The sequence below is a fragment of the Xiphophorus maculatus genome, chromosome 3 (genome assembly GCF_002775205.1).
Source record: "Xiphophorus maculatus strain JP 163 A chromosome 3, X_maculatus-5.0-male, whole genome shotgun sequence".
Taxonomy (NCBI): domain Eukaryota; kingdom Metazoa; phylum Chordata; class Actinopteri; order Cyprinodontiformes; family Poeciliidae; genus Xiphophorus; species Xiphophorus maculatus.
The window spans coordinates 15,527,130-15,544,924 of record NC_036445.1 but is presented as its reverse complement, the minus strand read 5'-3'; the positions used below and the strand labels follow the sequence as shown (position 1 = coordinate 15,544,924).

Below are 17,795 nucleotides of genomic sequence, written 5' to 3'. Positions count from 1 at the left end.
AAGTCATTCTGAATGTCACTATATGTTTTCAGACATATCAAGATACAGAGACAGAGACACAGACACAGACAGACACAGATAAAACACTTTTCAGAGCATAAACACAGTGGGTTTAATGAACCTACCAAGTCAGACAGACAGATGGGGGTAGAGATGCCAAAAATATTAAATCAGCACTTCTCCAACAACATAATATTCAACTACAAGTAAAAAGTGGCTGTCAAAGAAATTACTAAAGAATAAAAATGTAAATGCTAGAAAGAAATTGCTCAAGCAATGAGTAACTATTCGATCATAATACCTGATTTAATATCTTAAAAATTATGTAATCAGAGTGATAAAAGTAGAAAGTTACTTGCACATTTTGGTATGTTAAATATTAAAATGTGAAAAACAATACAAACAAAGTAATTATAAAATAACTAAATGACAAGGGAGATTTACTGTATGTCTATTCCTGTCTTTGGTGACTTTGGAGACAGTAAATGGTTTTTTAAGCGTTCTTGTAGACTATTTGTTGTCTCTATTTCAATGCCACCAAGACCTTTTGTTACTCCCTCAACCTGAATGTACTGTTTGCTTTCATTACATGCAAAATACTGACTTTTATTCTGCACCCTTGGTGTCAAATATTGACTGAACTACATTGTGCAAAGCAACACTTGTAACTTCAGGTTTTCTGTTCATGTTATTTATTTAATTACTTATTTTTCTACTTATGATCTAAAACACTTCCTGTCTTAAATAGGATAATAATAACTTAGGTACAAACATAGAGAACATTTCATGTTTTTTGAGGGATGGTAGTTGTAAATCCATGGTAATCACTCTGCCATTTTAGACAAATTTATACATATTTAGGAACTTGCTAACCTTGGGTGTTGGGTTCCCTTGGACACAAATGACCACAAGAGGGAGACAAATCCAAAGCAAGTCAAGCTGTTAGAACTGTGATAATATGAAATTACAGGTAGAGTCGGTTTTGCCCTGGCCTGTTTCAAAAGGTAGCTACATTTTGTTGAACCACAATTCAGAAGCACCTATTTGATTTTTAGTTTTGAGTGAATTTTTATTTTGTTATTGCTTCTGTGAGTATTAAGTTATTCCAGTGGCCAGTCTGGGTCGTTCGGTCATTAACAGAGAGGTACCAACAGTTTGCAGAAGTCAACTTTTCCAATCTAAGTTCAAAGAAAAGCTTGTCCACACATTCATAATTCTTGCAAAATGTTTTAAGTAGAAAAATGTGCAGGATAACTATGAAGGGTACGTAAAATTTAAGTTGTTTTTTTTTACTTTACAAAAAAAGATTGTGCTACACCAGAGCAAAACAAAACAATCCAACAAGAAGTGAGTGTCACAGTAGCCCATTTGTAAATTTGTAACATTTATTTGCAATTTAAAAAAAAAAGCATCCTAATTTAACTCATTTCTGGCACAACAAAAAGTGTGACACAACCAACAAAAGTAAAACACTTTTTTTTTTTACCAGAAAGAATGACATTTGATTGGAAAATTATGTTCCAAAAGTAGATTTCTAATTTAACATGCAAATAAATTTATAAATAAATATAAATGTATTCATATTTAAGTAAATATAAAAATAGAAAATATTGAAAATCGTAAACTTCTCCTGCCTGTACAGTAAAATTATTCAAGAAATCTTTCTATTGTCTAATGAAGAAATAGATTTTAAGATATTTTATTCTACCGTGTTTCCTTTGATCTCTATTTCGCTCTCTGTCTCAGCAAGATTCTCATCATTTTCTCATCATTTTAATTTTCGTAAGACACACATGAGGTCTTCACCCACATTAACTTCCTCAACCTGACGCACGTCTCAGCAAAACTACTTCATTTGGTCAAAAGCAGGGGTGTGTGTGTGTGTGTGTGTGTTTTCTGGTTAAAGTCAGGTTAGGTTTAGCAAGAGAAGATAGTTGGTTTGAATGTCATTTCCTCATTGGGTAAGTGTGAGAAAGCTGCAAATTTCAAGTCTAAATCGAGCAGAGGAAGAACGGAAAGGTAAAGCTGGCTTTAATGAAAACATTCGATCCGCATTTAGTTGTGTCTACTATCTTCTACTCTTTAAGTCAAATGAATCGTGGAGGTTTTAGATTTTTTGTTTTTACCTAAATGTGTGTGTTAGTGAAAGATAAACTTACACTAAGTCCTGTTAGCTTTTTATTAATTTTGTCAAACTTCCAGGAGTTGAAGAAACAAGAGTTTTTAGTTTAGCACTTAAAAAAGTGAAAGAAGAAAAAGGCAGGAATATTTCCAGAGTGAGGAGGAAGTGTGTTACGTTGATTTAACTCTTGTGTGTTACGAAGGCAAACGTTCATTTTAATGTAACCATCATTTTGCGAAGCTTGAGGATAAAGTCATGACACGCTAAATGTATTTGAGCAGAATTCATTGTGATGTTGCTTAAAATTAATTATCAGATCAGAATTATTGTTCATGGAAGTTGGAACAATAATTTAAATGATTCTAATGTAAAATAAATAGTTATTTTAACTTGTAATGTGAGTAAAAAAAACAGGACTGTTCGCTCCTTTAACAAGGTGAGGGCAGTTAATTGTTTTTTTGCATATTGTAAAATAAATACTTGGTTTAAATTCTAGTATTAAGTTAAAAGTCACATTTCAAGATTAATGAGTTATCAGAACTAAAAAAATCAAACAAGCAATGTTTAGACAATTTGTCTCTTTAATTTCTGAGTTAAACCCAAAACAATCTTGTTGATTTTAATTGCATTTTCAAAGCAGCAGGCGAATTTTCATTTTCAAGTTAAGCCACTTTCAAATGTTTTTTTTTTTTTCAAAAATATTTTTTAGGGTTTTATTAACTCTAGTGTCCTTTATTTGAGAGCAATTATACAGGGTAGTGAGAGAGGGGGAAGACATGCGGCATGTCACCAGGCCGGGACTCGAATCTGTCATGTTCACTTTGAAGACGAAGGCCTCCACATGTGGGCGCTGCTTTGCCCCTGCACCACCACAGTACCTTCAATTTTTTTTTAAGTGTAATAACTGATCACTATGAGCAGCATGAGCTGTATTAACATTTTATGGCTTTACAGGAAAATGAAGAAGACGTTTATTTGCAACGAGTCAATGATCATCACCATCCCAATCGGAAGCCTGAAGAACATTCAGGAGGGTCAGCTGATGCCGGAGAACTTCCACTGTGTGTTCAGGGACAACTTCAAGGTGTTTGTCGTTCGAGGGAAGCCAAAACCTCTGGGGGTGAGTTTCACTGACGTGTGCTGTAAATTATAGGCATGATCTTTTCTCTAAAAAAAAAAAAACATCAGCCATTTTTCTGTATTCTCTTTAATATCTTTTTCTTTGTTTTTAAATTAGGCAGCCCAAGCAATTGGTGGTGTGTTCATTTTCACTCTTGGATGGATCTCCTCAAACATTTTAATCATCATCTTCAGTGCTCCAAGTGTTGTGGTAAAAACATTTCCAGTGGTCACAAATTAAAACATCCTGTTTATTTGATGTGGTTTTAATTTTACCCAGTTAACATGATGTTTTGTTTTGTTAGTTCTTGATCTCTGGGTTGGTGTCCTTTGCTGCAGGGAAATGTCCAAACATGCATGTGGTAAGTCACACATTCTGGGATTTTAAGGAAAGCATAAAAAATTGAAGGAGTTCCTCTAAAAAAGGCCAAAGCTAATTTTATTGGCACATCTTTGTTCTGTTTCAGAATATTACATTTATATCTCTAAATGATATTGTGAACTGGTTTGTTCTAATAACCCAAAACGTTACAGCTTATGATGCATCTTGTATTGTGTTATCTGAATGTTAACTCAGCTTTATTCCACTTTCCAGACCAAGCTATCATTCTCCCTGAACATCCTCAGCTTCTTCTGGTCACTGGTGGCTTTTGGTTTGCACATTTGCATATTGCGTGATTTTCGTTGGACAAATGAAGTAAGTATGTTTCATTCAGTCAAATGTTGCTTTGCAGGATTCTAAGTATTTGTTTGTACTCTCTCCTTCATGGTAGAAGTTCTATATGGGAATTACCGGTCTGATCATAACTCTGTTAGTCTTTGAATGCATGATGGCGCTCTTCTTGATCTACTGGCAGAGTAAAGCTGTGTGCAGAGAACATTTCAACACCTTGGTATGTGTGTTATTTTCTTATAAATGTCTACTAAACATATGACAGAACATGCTTAGTCATTCATTTGCTTTGTGTTTTTCTGCAGCCCATCATAATTTTGAAGCAGGAGGAGTGAATGATGGACACAGAGCAGAACCAGGAATAATCAGCTCCTGTGTAGTTCTTAAACTGTAACAGGATTTTGGCAAATTTTGTTCTTTTTTGTCTTTTCTTTTTTTGCTTCACAGAAAAACAATAGGAAAGTGTGTTTGAAAGCACACAATGATTCCAATTTGTAGTACATAATAATATGTAGCTTTCTGCCTTTTCGTTTAATAAATATAGTCCGCCGATTATAGTAACGTGTTATAAAAAGCTTTTGTTCATATGCTGCAGCAGAAACAATTTTATGGTTGCCTAAAGTTTTGCTCAACCTTTCCAAAAACAAAAGAAGTTTGTACTTCTTCAAAGTGCACAAGATGTATAGAGAAGCTTCATTTTGGATATGGGAAATTTCATGTTTCAAAAGGTGAGAAGTGATATAAGTGTTTTGCAAGATTAAATGTAAAAAAAAACAAACAAAAAAAACCCCTCTGTAACTATTAAAACCTTCTTAAACCTAAAATAACTGTTTGACCTTATTGTGTTGCTGACTCATCTTGTTAATTTCTCGAACATAAGTAAACTGTGTAAATGCAATATATTATCAAATATATTAATATATAATATATACATTTATTTTAATAATTTTTTGAATATCATACAGCTAAACAATTAAAGACCATTAGATGGAGAACGTTGAGACTACAACACTTCTAACTCTATGTTTGCTTTTATTTATGTATTTATTTATTTATGATCAACACACTAACAACATCCTGCTTTGTATGAGATAATAACTTAGGCACAGACGGGAAAGTGCATAGTGAACACTTAATGTTTATTTTAAAAAAAAAAACAATAAACCCTGCATGCATAATGTTCATTTGTACAGATGGAAGTTTGGAGAGAAGATTTACAAAAGTACGGTGAAAACTTTTACATTTTAGACACAAATTTATATTTAAATATTAAATTTGTTGTAGAAGTATAAATATTTTTAAATTTATACTTCTACATATTCAGAAAATTGCTAGCTTGGGTGACGATTCTCATCGGAAGCCAGATGTGCAGTCATGAGTGGCCACAAGAGGGAGACAAACACAAAGCAAATCAGGCTGGTTTTTTTTTTCCAACATTCCCTGGAAGTCGCTGTTTGTATTCCAGGAAAAACATTTTATTAAAACTTTCACAGCTTTTATATCTCGCTCAGTTGTCTAAAAATCTTCATTGGTGAGAAGTTCTGAGTTAGCAACAAAAAAAAATAAAAAATAAAACTAGACAATTTTGTTTGTTCGGTTTTAGACATCTGTTCTCCACTTCATTTCATAAATTGCTTTATTCCATTGACTCGTTGTGTTTAATGTTACACCTGAAGAAACTGAAGCGGTGACTCAAATAAATTTTTAAAGCGATTTGTCATGGTTTAAAGTCCTTCAGCTGAAAACTCACCTGATGTGCCAGTGATGACTGAGCCACCTTACTGTACTGACTCACTTGAACAATTAAGGTCAGAACGTTTTAGCAAAGGATATGGATATTTATCTCCATTTTTTGGGTACTTGATATCTAAATGAAAAGGAAAGTTTTTTTCTGAAAGAGTAGATTGTATCACTGAGCAACAGTCCAGTCTTTTTTTCTCTTTAGTCCATGTAACATTCTTCCAACATGTCTGGTTCAAGAGTGGCAAACAGATGTTCCTATTGACAAAGCACAAAATATCTGAAGGACTCACTGACTGGCAAATTGCACTTTAAACAATGATTTAAAAAATCACGACTGCTCATAATCCATCTGACTGGCTGCCACAAAGAATCACACTCTTGAACGGGCTTTGCCTCACAATCATCTGAAGGCTCGTATTTTCATAAATATCCTCTATTTAAAATCTCCTTTTTCATTGGGCTCATATAATAATCATCAAAATGAGCATAAAAAGAATCTTCAAGAGTTTAACTATTTGAACTAATTAAGGGATGCATGCAACAATTTGGAGTGAAGAGCCATCTGGATGCCGAAAGAACTGATTCTTATTGGTGATACGAGTCAGAAGAACCAGATCATTGTCGGGAACCCTAACTCCCATCCCCGCACACAGCTACTCGTTCACATAAATGATACGGTCGAACAAAACTCTTCCGCTTTGTGTAGCACCTCAGTTTCCCATCATAACCTAAACTGAACGCGTTCCCTGGAACCGGGTCTCTTCTCTGAGCTCATCGCGTTCTGCTTGTTAGTTATGTAACTTTATATAATTTTTTTTTTTTTTCGTTGCCTGCTCGTCTGATCTGGTGGCTGCGGATCACTTTCTCATGTCGCCCCGGGCGCTGTGAGGAGCCGCCGCCGCCGCTCCTGCTCCGCTGGCCGCGTCCTGCCTGCCATGGCGTCCGTGTATAGCGGATCCCACACGTTGAGCAAAGATGATGTCAACTACAGGATGCATTTCCGAATGATTAACGAGCAGCAGGTCGAGGATATCACCATCGAGTTTTTCTATAAACCGCACACCATAACGCTGCTGACATGCACGGTGCTCAGTTTGATGTATTTCGCGTTTGCAAGGTGAGAGGAGTCCGCCGCTAACGCTAGCCTAGCCTAGCTTAGCCTAGCCTAGCCTAGCGTCAGTGATGCTCGGATACAGGAAGCTCAGCTAGCGAGCTGTGGTGCTCTCTGAGCTTTTCTCATCGTTAGCATCGTGGATGATTTTATTTTTAAAATCTTTAAAGTAATAAAACATGGACTACAAAGTAAGCGTTGTGTAGGTTATGTTGTTTTTCTTTCGCTGCAACATTGCAGAAACGAGTGACAACATTGCATTTTTAGCTAAATGTGCCATATTAGTTTATGTTTTGTTATCTGTGAGCCCGAGTTACATATTCACAGTAAAGGCAATATAAACTATGGTTACGCAACGCGCGTCATAGTTCAGTGTTATTAATTAGTGGCTGTTTTTCATCCTGTCTGCAGAGATGATGGAAATCCTGACAATAATGTCTGGGTGGGGCTCATCCTGGTCATCTCCTTCTTCCTGGTCATCAGTGTTTTGGCATTCCCCAATGGTGAGTGCACAACATGGCTCGCAGGAATTGTGGATGTTATTTTGTGCAGTAATGTCAGTAAGGATGGTTGAAGACATTGATGCTGTAAATTAGGCAGAGAGAGAAGTTTGTCACGTAAGTTCATGCATCTGCAAGCAAGCAAGAAACCTGCAAGCATAATGATTGAAGTCCTTGTCTAAGAGATGCGCCGATCTGGTTTACAGCAACCCTGATTTCTTTACGGACTGTAAATTACTAAACTATCCCTTGTGTGTTTTCTGACCATGTTGAAAATTTAACTGGGTTCACAATAAAACGATTACAGTTAAATAAAATAATGATTTTTTTTTTTTTTCTACAAGTGCAGGAAAATCTTTTAGTTTATTGAGCAGAGATTTAACCTAGCACAAGATTTTTCTGCAAAATCCTTTGAAAATAAATAACAATGGAGTCCAACATAATATTTGAGAGAAAATAAACTCTTAATTTGCCTTCATGTGTCAGACCGTTAAATCATTGACAAATTTATTGGACCTACCGTACAAAGAATTTTTAAATGGCTTCTCTTCGATCGATACGTTAATTATTTATGAGGACCAGAGGAGTGATTAGCCCGTGCGTGCGAAAGAGTTTAACAGGATTTCAATTGAATTTCAAAACAGATACAATTATTGACATTTTTCAACTGTCTTTAGTATCTTAGTGAGGAATTAATGTAGCTGGCATTACTTTCATTGGAGCGTAACTTTACACAAAAACAGGAATCGGTACCTTACTTTGCTTACTTTAAAATATGGCGTGGTACGTTTTTCTTTTTAAAGTGGTCAGTATAAATCTGGCTGAAGATTCAGCAATGCATGGATAGATTAATAATAAAAACAAGAGTCAAAAGGTTTTCATCTTACATCTTTTTCTTAGATACCAAAGCAGGCCTTCGCAGACCTTGTGTAGTCCTTGACATCTCAAAGCAATTTTTGGTTGACAACGGAAGATCTACTAAATATTATGCAGGTGATTATAATAAGTAGATTAAGCTGATTGTAATCACCTTAATCTAGTGTGAAGACTGCTTTTTTACAATAAAGGTAGTACAGAAATTGCCTGTGTGTAGGAGGAAAGAGCAGAACATTTGAACACAGGCGTGAACAGCGTCTGTCAGTGGGTCATTCTTGCTGTCTATTGTTAGTACAAGGCTTAGGCTGGCATGAAACCCGTGAAGTATCTCCACTATGATTTCAGTGAATCAGTAAATCTTAGTTCAATCAGATATCGGTTCCCATCATTTGACATGTTGGCTTAATAAATCTGCTTTCAGGCCCCTTTACCAGGCCGCATCCAGCAATATGGCGGATAGTGTTTGGTGAGTGTCTAGCGAAAGTATTTCAGAGCAAAAATAATATTTTTTTTTTATTACAAATTCTTTCCTTGCTGAAGGTCATGTTCTTCTGTTTTTAAGGTCTGAGTGTGCTCTACTTTCTGTTCCTGGTTTTCATCATCTTCCTCAACTGGCAGCAAGTGAAGCAGCTCATGTACTGGTTGGATCCCAACTTGCGCTACGCCAAGAGAGAGGCAGATATTATGGTTTGTGACGACGGCGTACAGTAAAAAAAAAAATGATATTCTCTTCTATTTGCCTTCTGCTCCCACCGTTGGCGGGGATCGCTGTAACGTGGGTGTCTGTGTTATCGCCTGCAGGAGTATGCAGTGAACTGCCACGTCATCACCTGGGAGAGAATCATGAGCCATTTTGACATCTTTGCGTTCAGCCATTTCTGGGGCTGGGGCATGAAGGCCCTCCTCATCCGAAGCTACGGCCTCTGCTGGACCATCAGTATCACCTGGGAGCTCACGGAGGTAAACAAACTCTCCAAACAATAAAAACTCCACAGCTGTGAGGCTCCTGGCTGCCTGCCTGTCTAAATCACCAAAGCTTGTGATGTAATGTGTTTATGTAACGGAGCAAGAGTCAGATTAGTTTGACATTAGATATTAAATTCAGATTTTATACTTGTGGTCTGGTCTCCAATAATAATTGTCCTTTTTTCTGAATTAACAGCTTTTCTTCATGCATTTGTTGCCCAACTTTGCGGAGTGCTGGTGGGACCAGGTGATCCTGGACATCCTCCTGTGTAACGGAGGAGGAATCTGGCTCGGAATGACCGTCTGCCGCTTCTTGGAGATGAGGACGTACCACTGGGCCAGTATTAAGTATGAATTTTTACACCCCAGAATTTATCAGCAGCCGTTTCACATCAGCGTTTTGTCTTTTAGCTGTGACTTCCTGGTACAGATTCTTGTTCGTTCTAATTTCTCTGTAAAACTATAACAAAGCTTGGACCGTCATTAATTATGTCAGAAGCGAGGAAATACATCTCCTCTGTATTTTTCAGATGATTAAGACAGACAGATTTTTTGTAATATTTAAACAAAAAAGGCAAAATAAATAATAAGTTAACATTTTAATCTGTCTTAAGCGCAGTATATTAGCTCTTGTTTAGGGAAGCATTACTGAAATGAAACTGAGATTTCCAAACGATTCATAACAAAACAGAGGTTGAAACGTCAAAAAGATGAAACGGATCAACTGAATTTTTACATCGCTCAGCCTTTCTGTTATCAGCTGAAAGTCCTGCTCTCTCTTGCAGGCTGAACTGCAGACAGCTTTTGGGATGTTCTTACACAATTGTGATTCCTCTGACTCTGTTTTTAAAAACCTCAAAAATAACTAGCTAGCTTATTTTTTTCCACCCAGTAACAACTTCCATGCTAAAGATAGTTGATGCTCTCACCTGGAAGCATGCATATGCTGCGTTTACTGATGAAAAAAAAAGGATTTCTGAGTTTGTGAATAAGTCAACTTGATTTAAATCCAAATGTATAAGGCGTTAATAAATAATAAAACAAACTCAAAAATGTTTCTTTTTTGATAATGAAACAAATTTCATTGTCAAAGTATATAGTGTTTCTTGTTAATGTTGTTTATTTAGCTTCTTTTGCAACTTTAGAACATTTGTGTATAATTTAATCCCCTGTATAAAGGTATTACAGATGGGATTCTGAAATTATTTTAAAAGATAATCCCAGAAATTAATCAAAAAGCGAAGTCGAATGCTTTGTGTTGTGACGTTGGTTCTGTTTGCTCTTGCTGAAGGCATTAGAATAATATTCTTTTATAAATCTGTCAGTAAGTCTGTGTAATCCCACTTCTATCCCACTCAATCAGGGACATCCACACCACCACGGGGAAGATCAAGCGAGCCGTGCTGCAGTTCACGCCTGCGAGCTGGACCTACGTGCGCTGGCTTGATCCGAAGTCCTCCCTGCAGCGGGTCACCGGCGTCTACCTGTTCATGATCATCTGGCAGGTGGGTCACCGGGCAAATCCTGCTCTGGCGTCTCGACAGTGACTGAAGCGCTGACGATTCGGGTATCATCCAGCGCGCTAAGTCCCCGCTGAGCTGATTCCTTTGTCTGTTGGTGAAATCCTAATCCTCACGGATCCATTAAGTACACAGGTGTCTTGTCGTCGACACATTGACTGCTAATCCTTTAAGGCTGAGACTGTTTGCGGTAATGAGAAAACAAAGGATGGAGAACATGAGTAAATGTTCTATCCTCTTGCTGTTAAATGCGATGTTAACGATTTTATTTTGTTGGCAAAAAACTGCCTTTCTTTTCGTAACACACCCAGTTGAAGCATTGCATGCTGATGATTGACTCTTTTTTGAGAACTACTTTAAGAGATTAATTCTGATTCAGAGTGTGGACTGGCTTCTCTCACATCCTCTTCTGGATTAGCTGTTTGCTTTGTTGTTGCCAACAGGTTTGTTTTCTGGTACCCCTGCAAAAATGCCGAGGATAAAATACAACAGCTGTTTAAGATCTCAGCCCTTGTTTCTTTACAAACATTTCCCACATTTTGAACAAAGTCTCTATTGAATGTCGTTTTCCACACCCATGCTTGTTCTGCACTCATGTCAGCATGTTTCAAGATCATATTTCTATTAGGTGGAAATAAAAAAAAAACTGTCTACTTTGTAGCTGCTCGAAACTTATTTCCTCCTTTTAGAAATGTTTCCTGAAATAGCAAGTTTAGCATTATTAAAATAAGATGGGGTGTATTTTATTCATTCTTTTTACAGTTCAGAACAAAAAAAAACACTCCACAAATATTGTCGCCACTCATAGGAATGTTATATTTAAGGATATTTATTCAATAAACATGTTAAGAAAAAATAAGTTTTAACTAAGTCATTGGTGCACTTTTTATTGTCAGCTCAATACTTTCCTATAAACCATTTCAGAGTAGATTGATTTTATACAACTATGTCAAACGTATAACATGATCTAATTAATTTAGTAAAACCATTTATGAAACTCTGTTTCACGCCACTGTCCAGAGGTGTGCAGCAACACGTGGGGGAGGGACAGTAATACACTATCTTCTGTGCACCTGGTGACAACTCATCCCAGACACTTTCACTGTACTTTTGTGTAAAAGATTTCCAAATGTAGGGACAGTATAGCAGTAAATCTTTGTGGTTTTGAAACCATAACTGTCGAAAACCTGTTTATACTGAGAAACTGCTAACCGGTTCAGGCCTAGTCAAAGAAATACTTAAAACGCCTAAAACTTCTGCAACTGTAACAAACAAGATTAGATTAGGAGACACGTTTGTTTTGTCATTAGAAACCAGCAATTTGTTTTCAGTTGTTTCTCGGATCTTTTTATTAGCCACAGGCAACGCATGGCTCAGACTTCTTCAAGTCTGGAAGCTACACTGTATTTGTCAACAGGCTTTCTTTGGGTGTTCACACGGCCTTAGTTACTGAAATCAGCTTTATTTGTTTTTCTCACAGCTGACAGAACTGAACACGTTCTTCCTCAAACACATTTTCGTCTTTCCCGCGAGCCACGCTCTCAGCTGGTGTCGAATCCTGTTCGTTGGTATCATCACAGCTCCGACAGTAAGGTACGCTGTTACGACTTTTCTTTTTCTCTGGGGCAAGAAAGAGGCTGAGAAGTATTAGTGAAATAAATTAATGCCTGCATTGTGTTTGTTTTTTGTTTCAGGCAGTATTATGCATACCTCACAGATACGCAGTGTAAGAGAGTGGGGACACAGTGCTGGGTCTTTGGGTGAGTATTCATGGAAAATATGCAACGTTAGTCGAATAAAAACAAGACTATAGTGGCAGACAGACAGACAGACAGAGGTGGAGATAACTCATAAAATCAACAGTAAATATCCTCCTTTTAGTTTTTTTTTTTTAATTTCTCTAAGGTATCCGATTATGAGGGCTTCTGTCCTAAACCTTCTTTAGGTGACCCACAGATTCCTGTCGTTAGATTTTGAAAAAAACAAAATAAATCTTCTGGTAAAATTGTTCTTTTATTTTATTTGAAGGATATATGTCAAATAAAATTTTGAAATAGATCTAACAATTTTTTTAAATTTTTGGTTCAGTTCTTTTCATCAGAAATAATGGTATTTTAACTGGGGGTCTGTAAACTTTTTATATCCACCGAACATGTTTGACCGAGACCTTGAGTCTCCTCGTTCAAGCTAAAAATACCCTCCAGGTTGGCCAAAGGTTTCAGTCCGTGATCGTTTTCCCCTCTTGTTGTTTGCAGGGCGATAGCCTTTCTAGAGGCCTTGGCGTGTATTAAATTTGGACAGGACTTGTTCTCAAAAACACAGATCCTCTATGTGGTCCTCTGGCTGCTGTGTTTGGTAAGATCAGGATTTCTGTGCAACTTCACACAACTGCTGCTTAAAAATATGTACTTTAACCACCAATCAAATAACTTTCAATAACTTATTGTTATAGATGAATGCCTGTTACTGAATTATTTGACAGCTTGTGCTATGCTTCTGTTTTCAGGCCTTCATTACATTCCTGTGTCTGTATGGGATGGTGTGGTATGCAGAAACATATGGTCCAAGGGGAAAGGTGTGTTTATTGTTTCAACATTCAGGAATGTGTGTTTTTATTATCCAGTACTTAGAAGCAGGGTGTGTGGCATAGAGAGACAGTGACTTTCAGGTTTCACCCAGGGTTGGCTTCCTGTTAAGATACATTTTTGTTATATCTGAAATGAGCGCCAAATTATTTTTTTTAGTGCATTGAGATGACATTTGTTGTGAATTGGCGCTATGTATATAAACTGAATTGAATTGAACTTACAGCTTTTGTTAACAGACCATTCAAAAGCACCGAATTTAACTTATAGCTTTAATACACCAGATACCATCTTTAATGTTCACTTCTAATTATTTTTAGTGAACTATCTCAGTAAAAGGAAGCTATATTTTTTCCTTACATAACTCTTTGAAAGGTTATCTTAGTCAGTTCCTTCATGTTCTAATTAATTTGGAAAATAATTCATGTAATTTAAGTGATGTCATGCTAATCTCAACAGGATTTACAAAAACACTCTATAGCTTGTAAGCTAGTTGTGTCCATGTCTGAATGTGAGAATAATGTAAAGTAAAAAATACAGAGAAATTAATCTTTAGGCCAAAAGTAGGGATGGCAAAGTCTTAATCTTGAATGTGTGTTCATTATGTGAAGAATTAAATGAGGATTTATCTGGAGCACCCTCACCAAGAATCTAACAGTGACAGTCGTTAATACCCGGGTTGTCTCCTTTATTTGAAGCCGAGGTTCTAGTTGTTTCATTTCCTGGGGCGAAAAAGTCAAATAGAGATACTTTTTTGGTCGGTGAAGAAAAATATATCTTCTCCATTTATTTACTATTGCTTCAGCTAAGGAGCAGTCACATTTCCATTTCACTTTCTTTCAAAATATCTTGTTCTGAAAACTAAACAATTCTTTTCTTTGCTGAAAACAATTGGATGTTGTGCTCTTCTGTTACATAAACTTTGCCATCATTCATTTATGGTAGTAGTTAAATTTTCTCTAGGGCAGTAACTGAGCTCTTATTGTTGGTACAAAACTTTAAGGTTTTGTCTTGTCAAGTCTACTTGGTCTATTGGAAACATTGTGCAGGATCAGTTGCATGCTGTTACATATGATGTGTGCTCTGTTACAGGAATGTGTGTCATGTGTCTTTACTCTCCTCTCCTCTTGCAGAGCCTTTCAGAGTGTGAAGACAGTAATTACGCAGAGTCTCCTGACCACATGTCTGGGGATTTTAAAGGTACGGAGTCTCTACTGTTGTCTGTCAGTGACAACATTTAGGTTGTTTTATTTTTTGTTTTTTTTGTAAAGCACTGGCCCCTAGTGTCTGAACAAAAATTCAGGGTTTGTTTACGGTCTTGAGAAGTTATGAAATCTGCTTTTACCAATTTCTAGGTCTGGATAAGTATGGAAAATGTCAAATTGAGTTTGGGTAAAAATTGTATTTTACAGACTATCCTCCACTTGGATTATTTTTTTAATCTAATGATTTTGTTTGAGCATAACCATGACTAAGTTTGGTTAAAAGGCCAAGCAAAGCATAAAAACTGCAATTATATTTTCTTTACACAAACAGGATAACGGTAGAAGTGTTCACAGACTATGCTTTAAAAATTATGCAAGTAATTTAACATACTTTAGCTGGTCTTTGAAAAGTCCAGGTGTCAGATTTTGAGATGGTGCTTTACTCCAGATGCCAGAGCAGCAGGGGAACAAAAATCAAAAGTCAAACTATTAAACATAGATGAGGCCCACCTACTTAAGTACTTAAAACCTGATAAGTTTTATTTTATTTTTTCTAGTCAAATGTTCTGAATCTTACAAAAACTATAAATATGCACTTTTTACCTGAATTTATTTTAAATGTTTGAACTTCACATTTTAGATGACATGGACTCAAACGGTGAGAGCCCCACGATCAGACGAAGAGGGAAAAACAAACCCTTAAACGGCATCGACAGCCAGTAGTAAGCTGAGCCGGGGAGGCCGCGAGACATCCGAGCTCCTTCTGCAGAAGATCCTGAAACTTCACCATCCCACCACCGCCGCCGACACTTTCTGGAGAGGAGGAGAGCAGACATCAGATAATAGGAAGTGGATGAACAGGTGATTGCTGTGTTGTGATGAAAAGTGTTGCGGCTCAAACTACAGAGATGCACGTCGCATTGTGTACTCAAGAAACTCCTAAACCACTAATCACAGGTTTCTTTGTGTGTGACTGAGAGCGAGGCAGTCTGTGGGCGTGTGAGAGAATAAAAGCGGCTGTTGCTATGACTGCATGTCCATTGTAGCTTTTAAGTTACAACACAATATCACTGAAGGTTGGCATTCATCTGGCTGAATGCCAGTAAGTTGGTATCATAATGTTAAAAGCCATTTTAAAGATTTAATCACTTTATTTGAAGCCTGTATGTTTTGTTGGGGTTTTTTTTGTCTTTTTTTGATACTTGCATTCTTCACTGATTATCGGTTTATTTCCTAAATGTTTCTCTCTCTTTTTATTTGTTTTAATACTTGAATGTGGACAGAATTTCCATGCCAGACAGCTTTAGCTTGTTAGCGTGATCAGCTGAGGTTCATTTTGTAAAGAAGCACACGGTTAAAGCACTTTGCAGGAGTTTTTCCCTGAAAATACTGTACATTTCGTAATGTTCTAGTATTATGTGAACTATTGTGATCCAGAGTGACTTTACTTTCTCCACTCCGCCTGTGGCTGCTATGTTATTTTAAATTTTGCTATATTTGAAGGACAATTATTCAGACCCTTGCATGTCGGTGCGCAGGTGGTTTTCTTTTCCTGCCGACCTTCTCGCTCTGTTCATTTCTTTTGCATGACTGTCAAATCAAGTGTTTCAATAGGATAATGTTACAACAGTAGGAAAAAAGAAGTCTTTATAATATCTAAATCTGAACACATGTATTGTCTTTTACTGTCATAACATTTTTATTCACGCCTTGTGCCTGTTTGCATGGAATTATTTCTTATTCCTAACGCTTCTCAGTCTGTATTTAGACTAAGCTCTCTGTTATTGAATACTCTCACCTGGAGTTCTTTGTTGTCATTTTGTTCTATCAGTATCATCTCAGCACTGAGATATTTCTCGTATCCTCGACAATCCAAATGCTGGCCTCGGTGAAACGGTCTCCCGGGCAACATTAGGCTTTGTAAATGGTACAATGTCTCTGGATATACATTTCATTTTGCCAAAACCATTACTGTTGAAGATGACGTGTGCTGTTTGTTTCACTGTGAAAAAACAAATTCAACATATTAAAATGTTTTACATTTCCTCTTTATTTTCCAATCTTTGTGTATTTTTTTTTAATAATCCTCCTTAAGTTTAAATTAAGAATTAGAAACATGTTTAAAGCTGATTTTACTTTTTTTTTTTTTTTACTTAACACTCGTGGAACTTGAATAATCTTATTCAGGCTCTGAAGGACACCCCTGCAGGATGTAAGTGCTCCTCGACCTGCTGACTTCAGCGCCGCCCGTCTGGAGTCAGATTTCATTCGAGCTGCACATCTTGAAAGTCATACAGAAATAGCTTCCTAAGGCTGACCCATACCAGGATTTACACGGCCTTGGAACATATGTACTACCCCTGACCTTTTCCACATTTTATTTTATCTTACAACCACACATTTTAGTATATATTTTTGGGTTTTAGCTTTATGAATACAAATTAATGCATAAATATGCAAATCATTTGAAATGTTTAGCATACATTTGTATTCAGATGCCCTCAGGCAAAGTTTAATAAAAACTACCTTTTCATAATTTCAACTTCAATATTTTTTGGATCCATCTCTAGCAGTTTTGCTAAATAGCATCTGCAAGCATCAATTTTCTTTTGTATTTTGGTCTGGACTTTGACTGGACCATCCTAACACATCAACATGCTTAAACAAGTCGTCCTATTGTAGTTTTTCTTAATCCCCTCAGCATGATGCTGCCATAACTCTGTGTACAGGGTGATGTGTAGTGATGTATTTATGCAACATAACCATTTTGCATGTAAGATAACAAAAATAAATTTTGGTCTTTTCTGATCAGACCACTACACAGTGTTCCAAATTATTATGCAGGTGATATTTTCTCAGATCTTCTTAAATGGTCAATGCAAATGATTTTCATCAGCAGAGATCCTTTCTCTTTCCCATATTGCTTGAAACCTGTGGCCTGCTTAATAATGTGGAACATCCTTCTTAAGTAGATTTCCTTTAATTGAGGCCACCAGACAAACTGATCAACCCAAATTAATTATAGTGATTCAAAGAGCCCTGACACACAATACCATCTATAAATTTAATAGCACAACAAAAAAAAAATATCTTTATGACACTTAAATCCAATTTGCATAATAATTATAACACTGTGTATTTTCCACATGTCTGTTGTGTCATTAAACTTGCCAGTGCCAATCTAGTACTTTAAACCAAACCTCCAATGGAATGGATTTCCTGTTTCCACTCTGTTCCCTTAACCTTCTCAGATTCATTACGCTTTTTGCTCACTAGTGTTCAGCAACAAACTTGTGCAAATGCTAATTGCAAATAGCAGCAATAAATGTACAAAATTCATCTTATGAACTGTTATGTCCAAAAGAGGGCGCCAGA

At 36.6% G+C, this 17,795-nt stretch overlaps 2 protein-coding genes across 2 annotated transcripts; both read left to right on the top strand.

Moving 5' to 3' along the window:
* The first annotated feature begins 2,850 nt into the window (after window positions 1–2,850).
* LOC111608184 lies at window positions 2,851–4,654 on the top strand. The gene is made up of 7 exons (XM_023331460.1): window positions 2,851–2,996; window positions 3,077–3,242; window positions 3,360–3,452; window positions 3,547–3,603; window positions 3,837–3,938; window positions 4,015–4,134; window positions 4,220–4,654. The coding sequence occupies exons 1-7, from the start codon at window positions 2,899–2,901 to the stop codon at window positions 4,247–4,249; spliced, it is 666 nt and encodes a 221-aa protein (XP_023187228.1). The 5' UTR covers window positions 2,851–2,898; the 3' UTR covers window positions 4,250–4,654.
* A 1,680-nt stretch (window positions 4,655–6,334) lies between these two features.
* On the top strand, window positions 6,335–16,472 carry LOC102229605 (phosphatidylserine synthase 1). The gene is made up of 13 exons (XM_005804657.2): window positions 6,335–6,774; window positions 7,180–7,271; window positions 8,566–8,610; window positions 8,707–8,831; window positions 8,946–9,104; window positions 9,307–9,458; window positions 10,474–10,615; window positions 12,111–12,223; window positions 12,325–12,390; window positions 12,886–12,985; window positions 13,137–13,205; window positions 14,349–14,415; window positions 15,061–16,472. The coding sequence occupies exons 1-13, from the start codon at window positions 6,593–6,595 to the stop codon at window positions 15,141–15,143; spliced, it is 1,395 nt and encodes a 464-aa protein (XP_005804714.1). The 5' UTR covers window positions 6,335–6,592; the 3' UTR covers window positions 15,144–16,472.
* Window positions 16,473–17,795: the final 1,323 nt, after the last annotated feature.

What these genes read in the sequence shown, in the direction of transcription:
- LOC111608184 (XM_023331460.1), top strand. Translation starts at nt 2,899, where the DNA reads ATGCGGCATGTCACCAGGCCGGGACTCGAATCTGTCATGTTCACTTTG. An exon ending in TTTGCCCCTGCACCACCACA is followed by an intron (nt 2,997 to 3,076) that starts GTACCTTCAATT and finishes ATGGCTTTACAG; the next exon opens with GAAAATGAAGAAGACGTTTA. An exon ending in GGAAGCCAAAACCTCTGGGG is followed by an intron (nt 3,243 to 3,359) that starts GTGAGTTTCACT and finishes TTTTTAAATTAG; the next exon opens with GCAGCCCAAGCAATTGGTGG.
- LOC102229605 (XM_005804657.2), top strand. Translation starts at nt 6,593, where the DNA reads ATGGCGTCCGTGTATAGCGGATCCCACACGTTGAGCAAAGATGATGTC. An exon ending in TACCACTGGGCCAGTATTAA is followed by an intron (nt 9,459 to 10,473) that starts GTATGAATTTTT and finishes CCACTCAATCAG; the next exon opens with GGACATCCACACCACCACGG. An exon ending in ACACAGTGCTGGGTCTTTGG is followed by an intron (nt 12,391 to 12,885) that starts GTGAGTATTCAT and finishes TGTTGTTTGCAG; the next exon opens with GGCGATAGCCTTTCTAGAGG.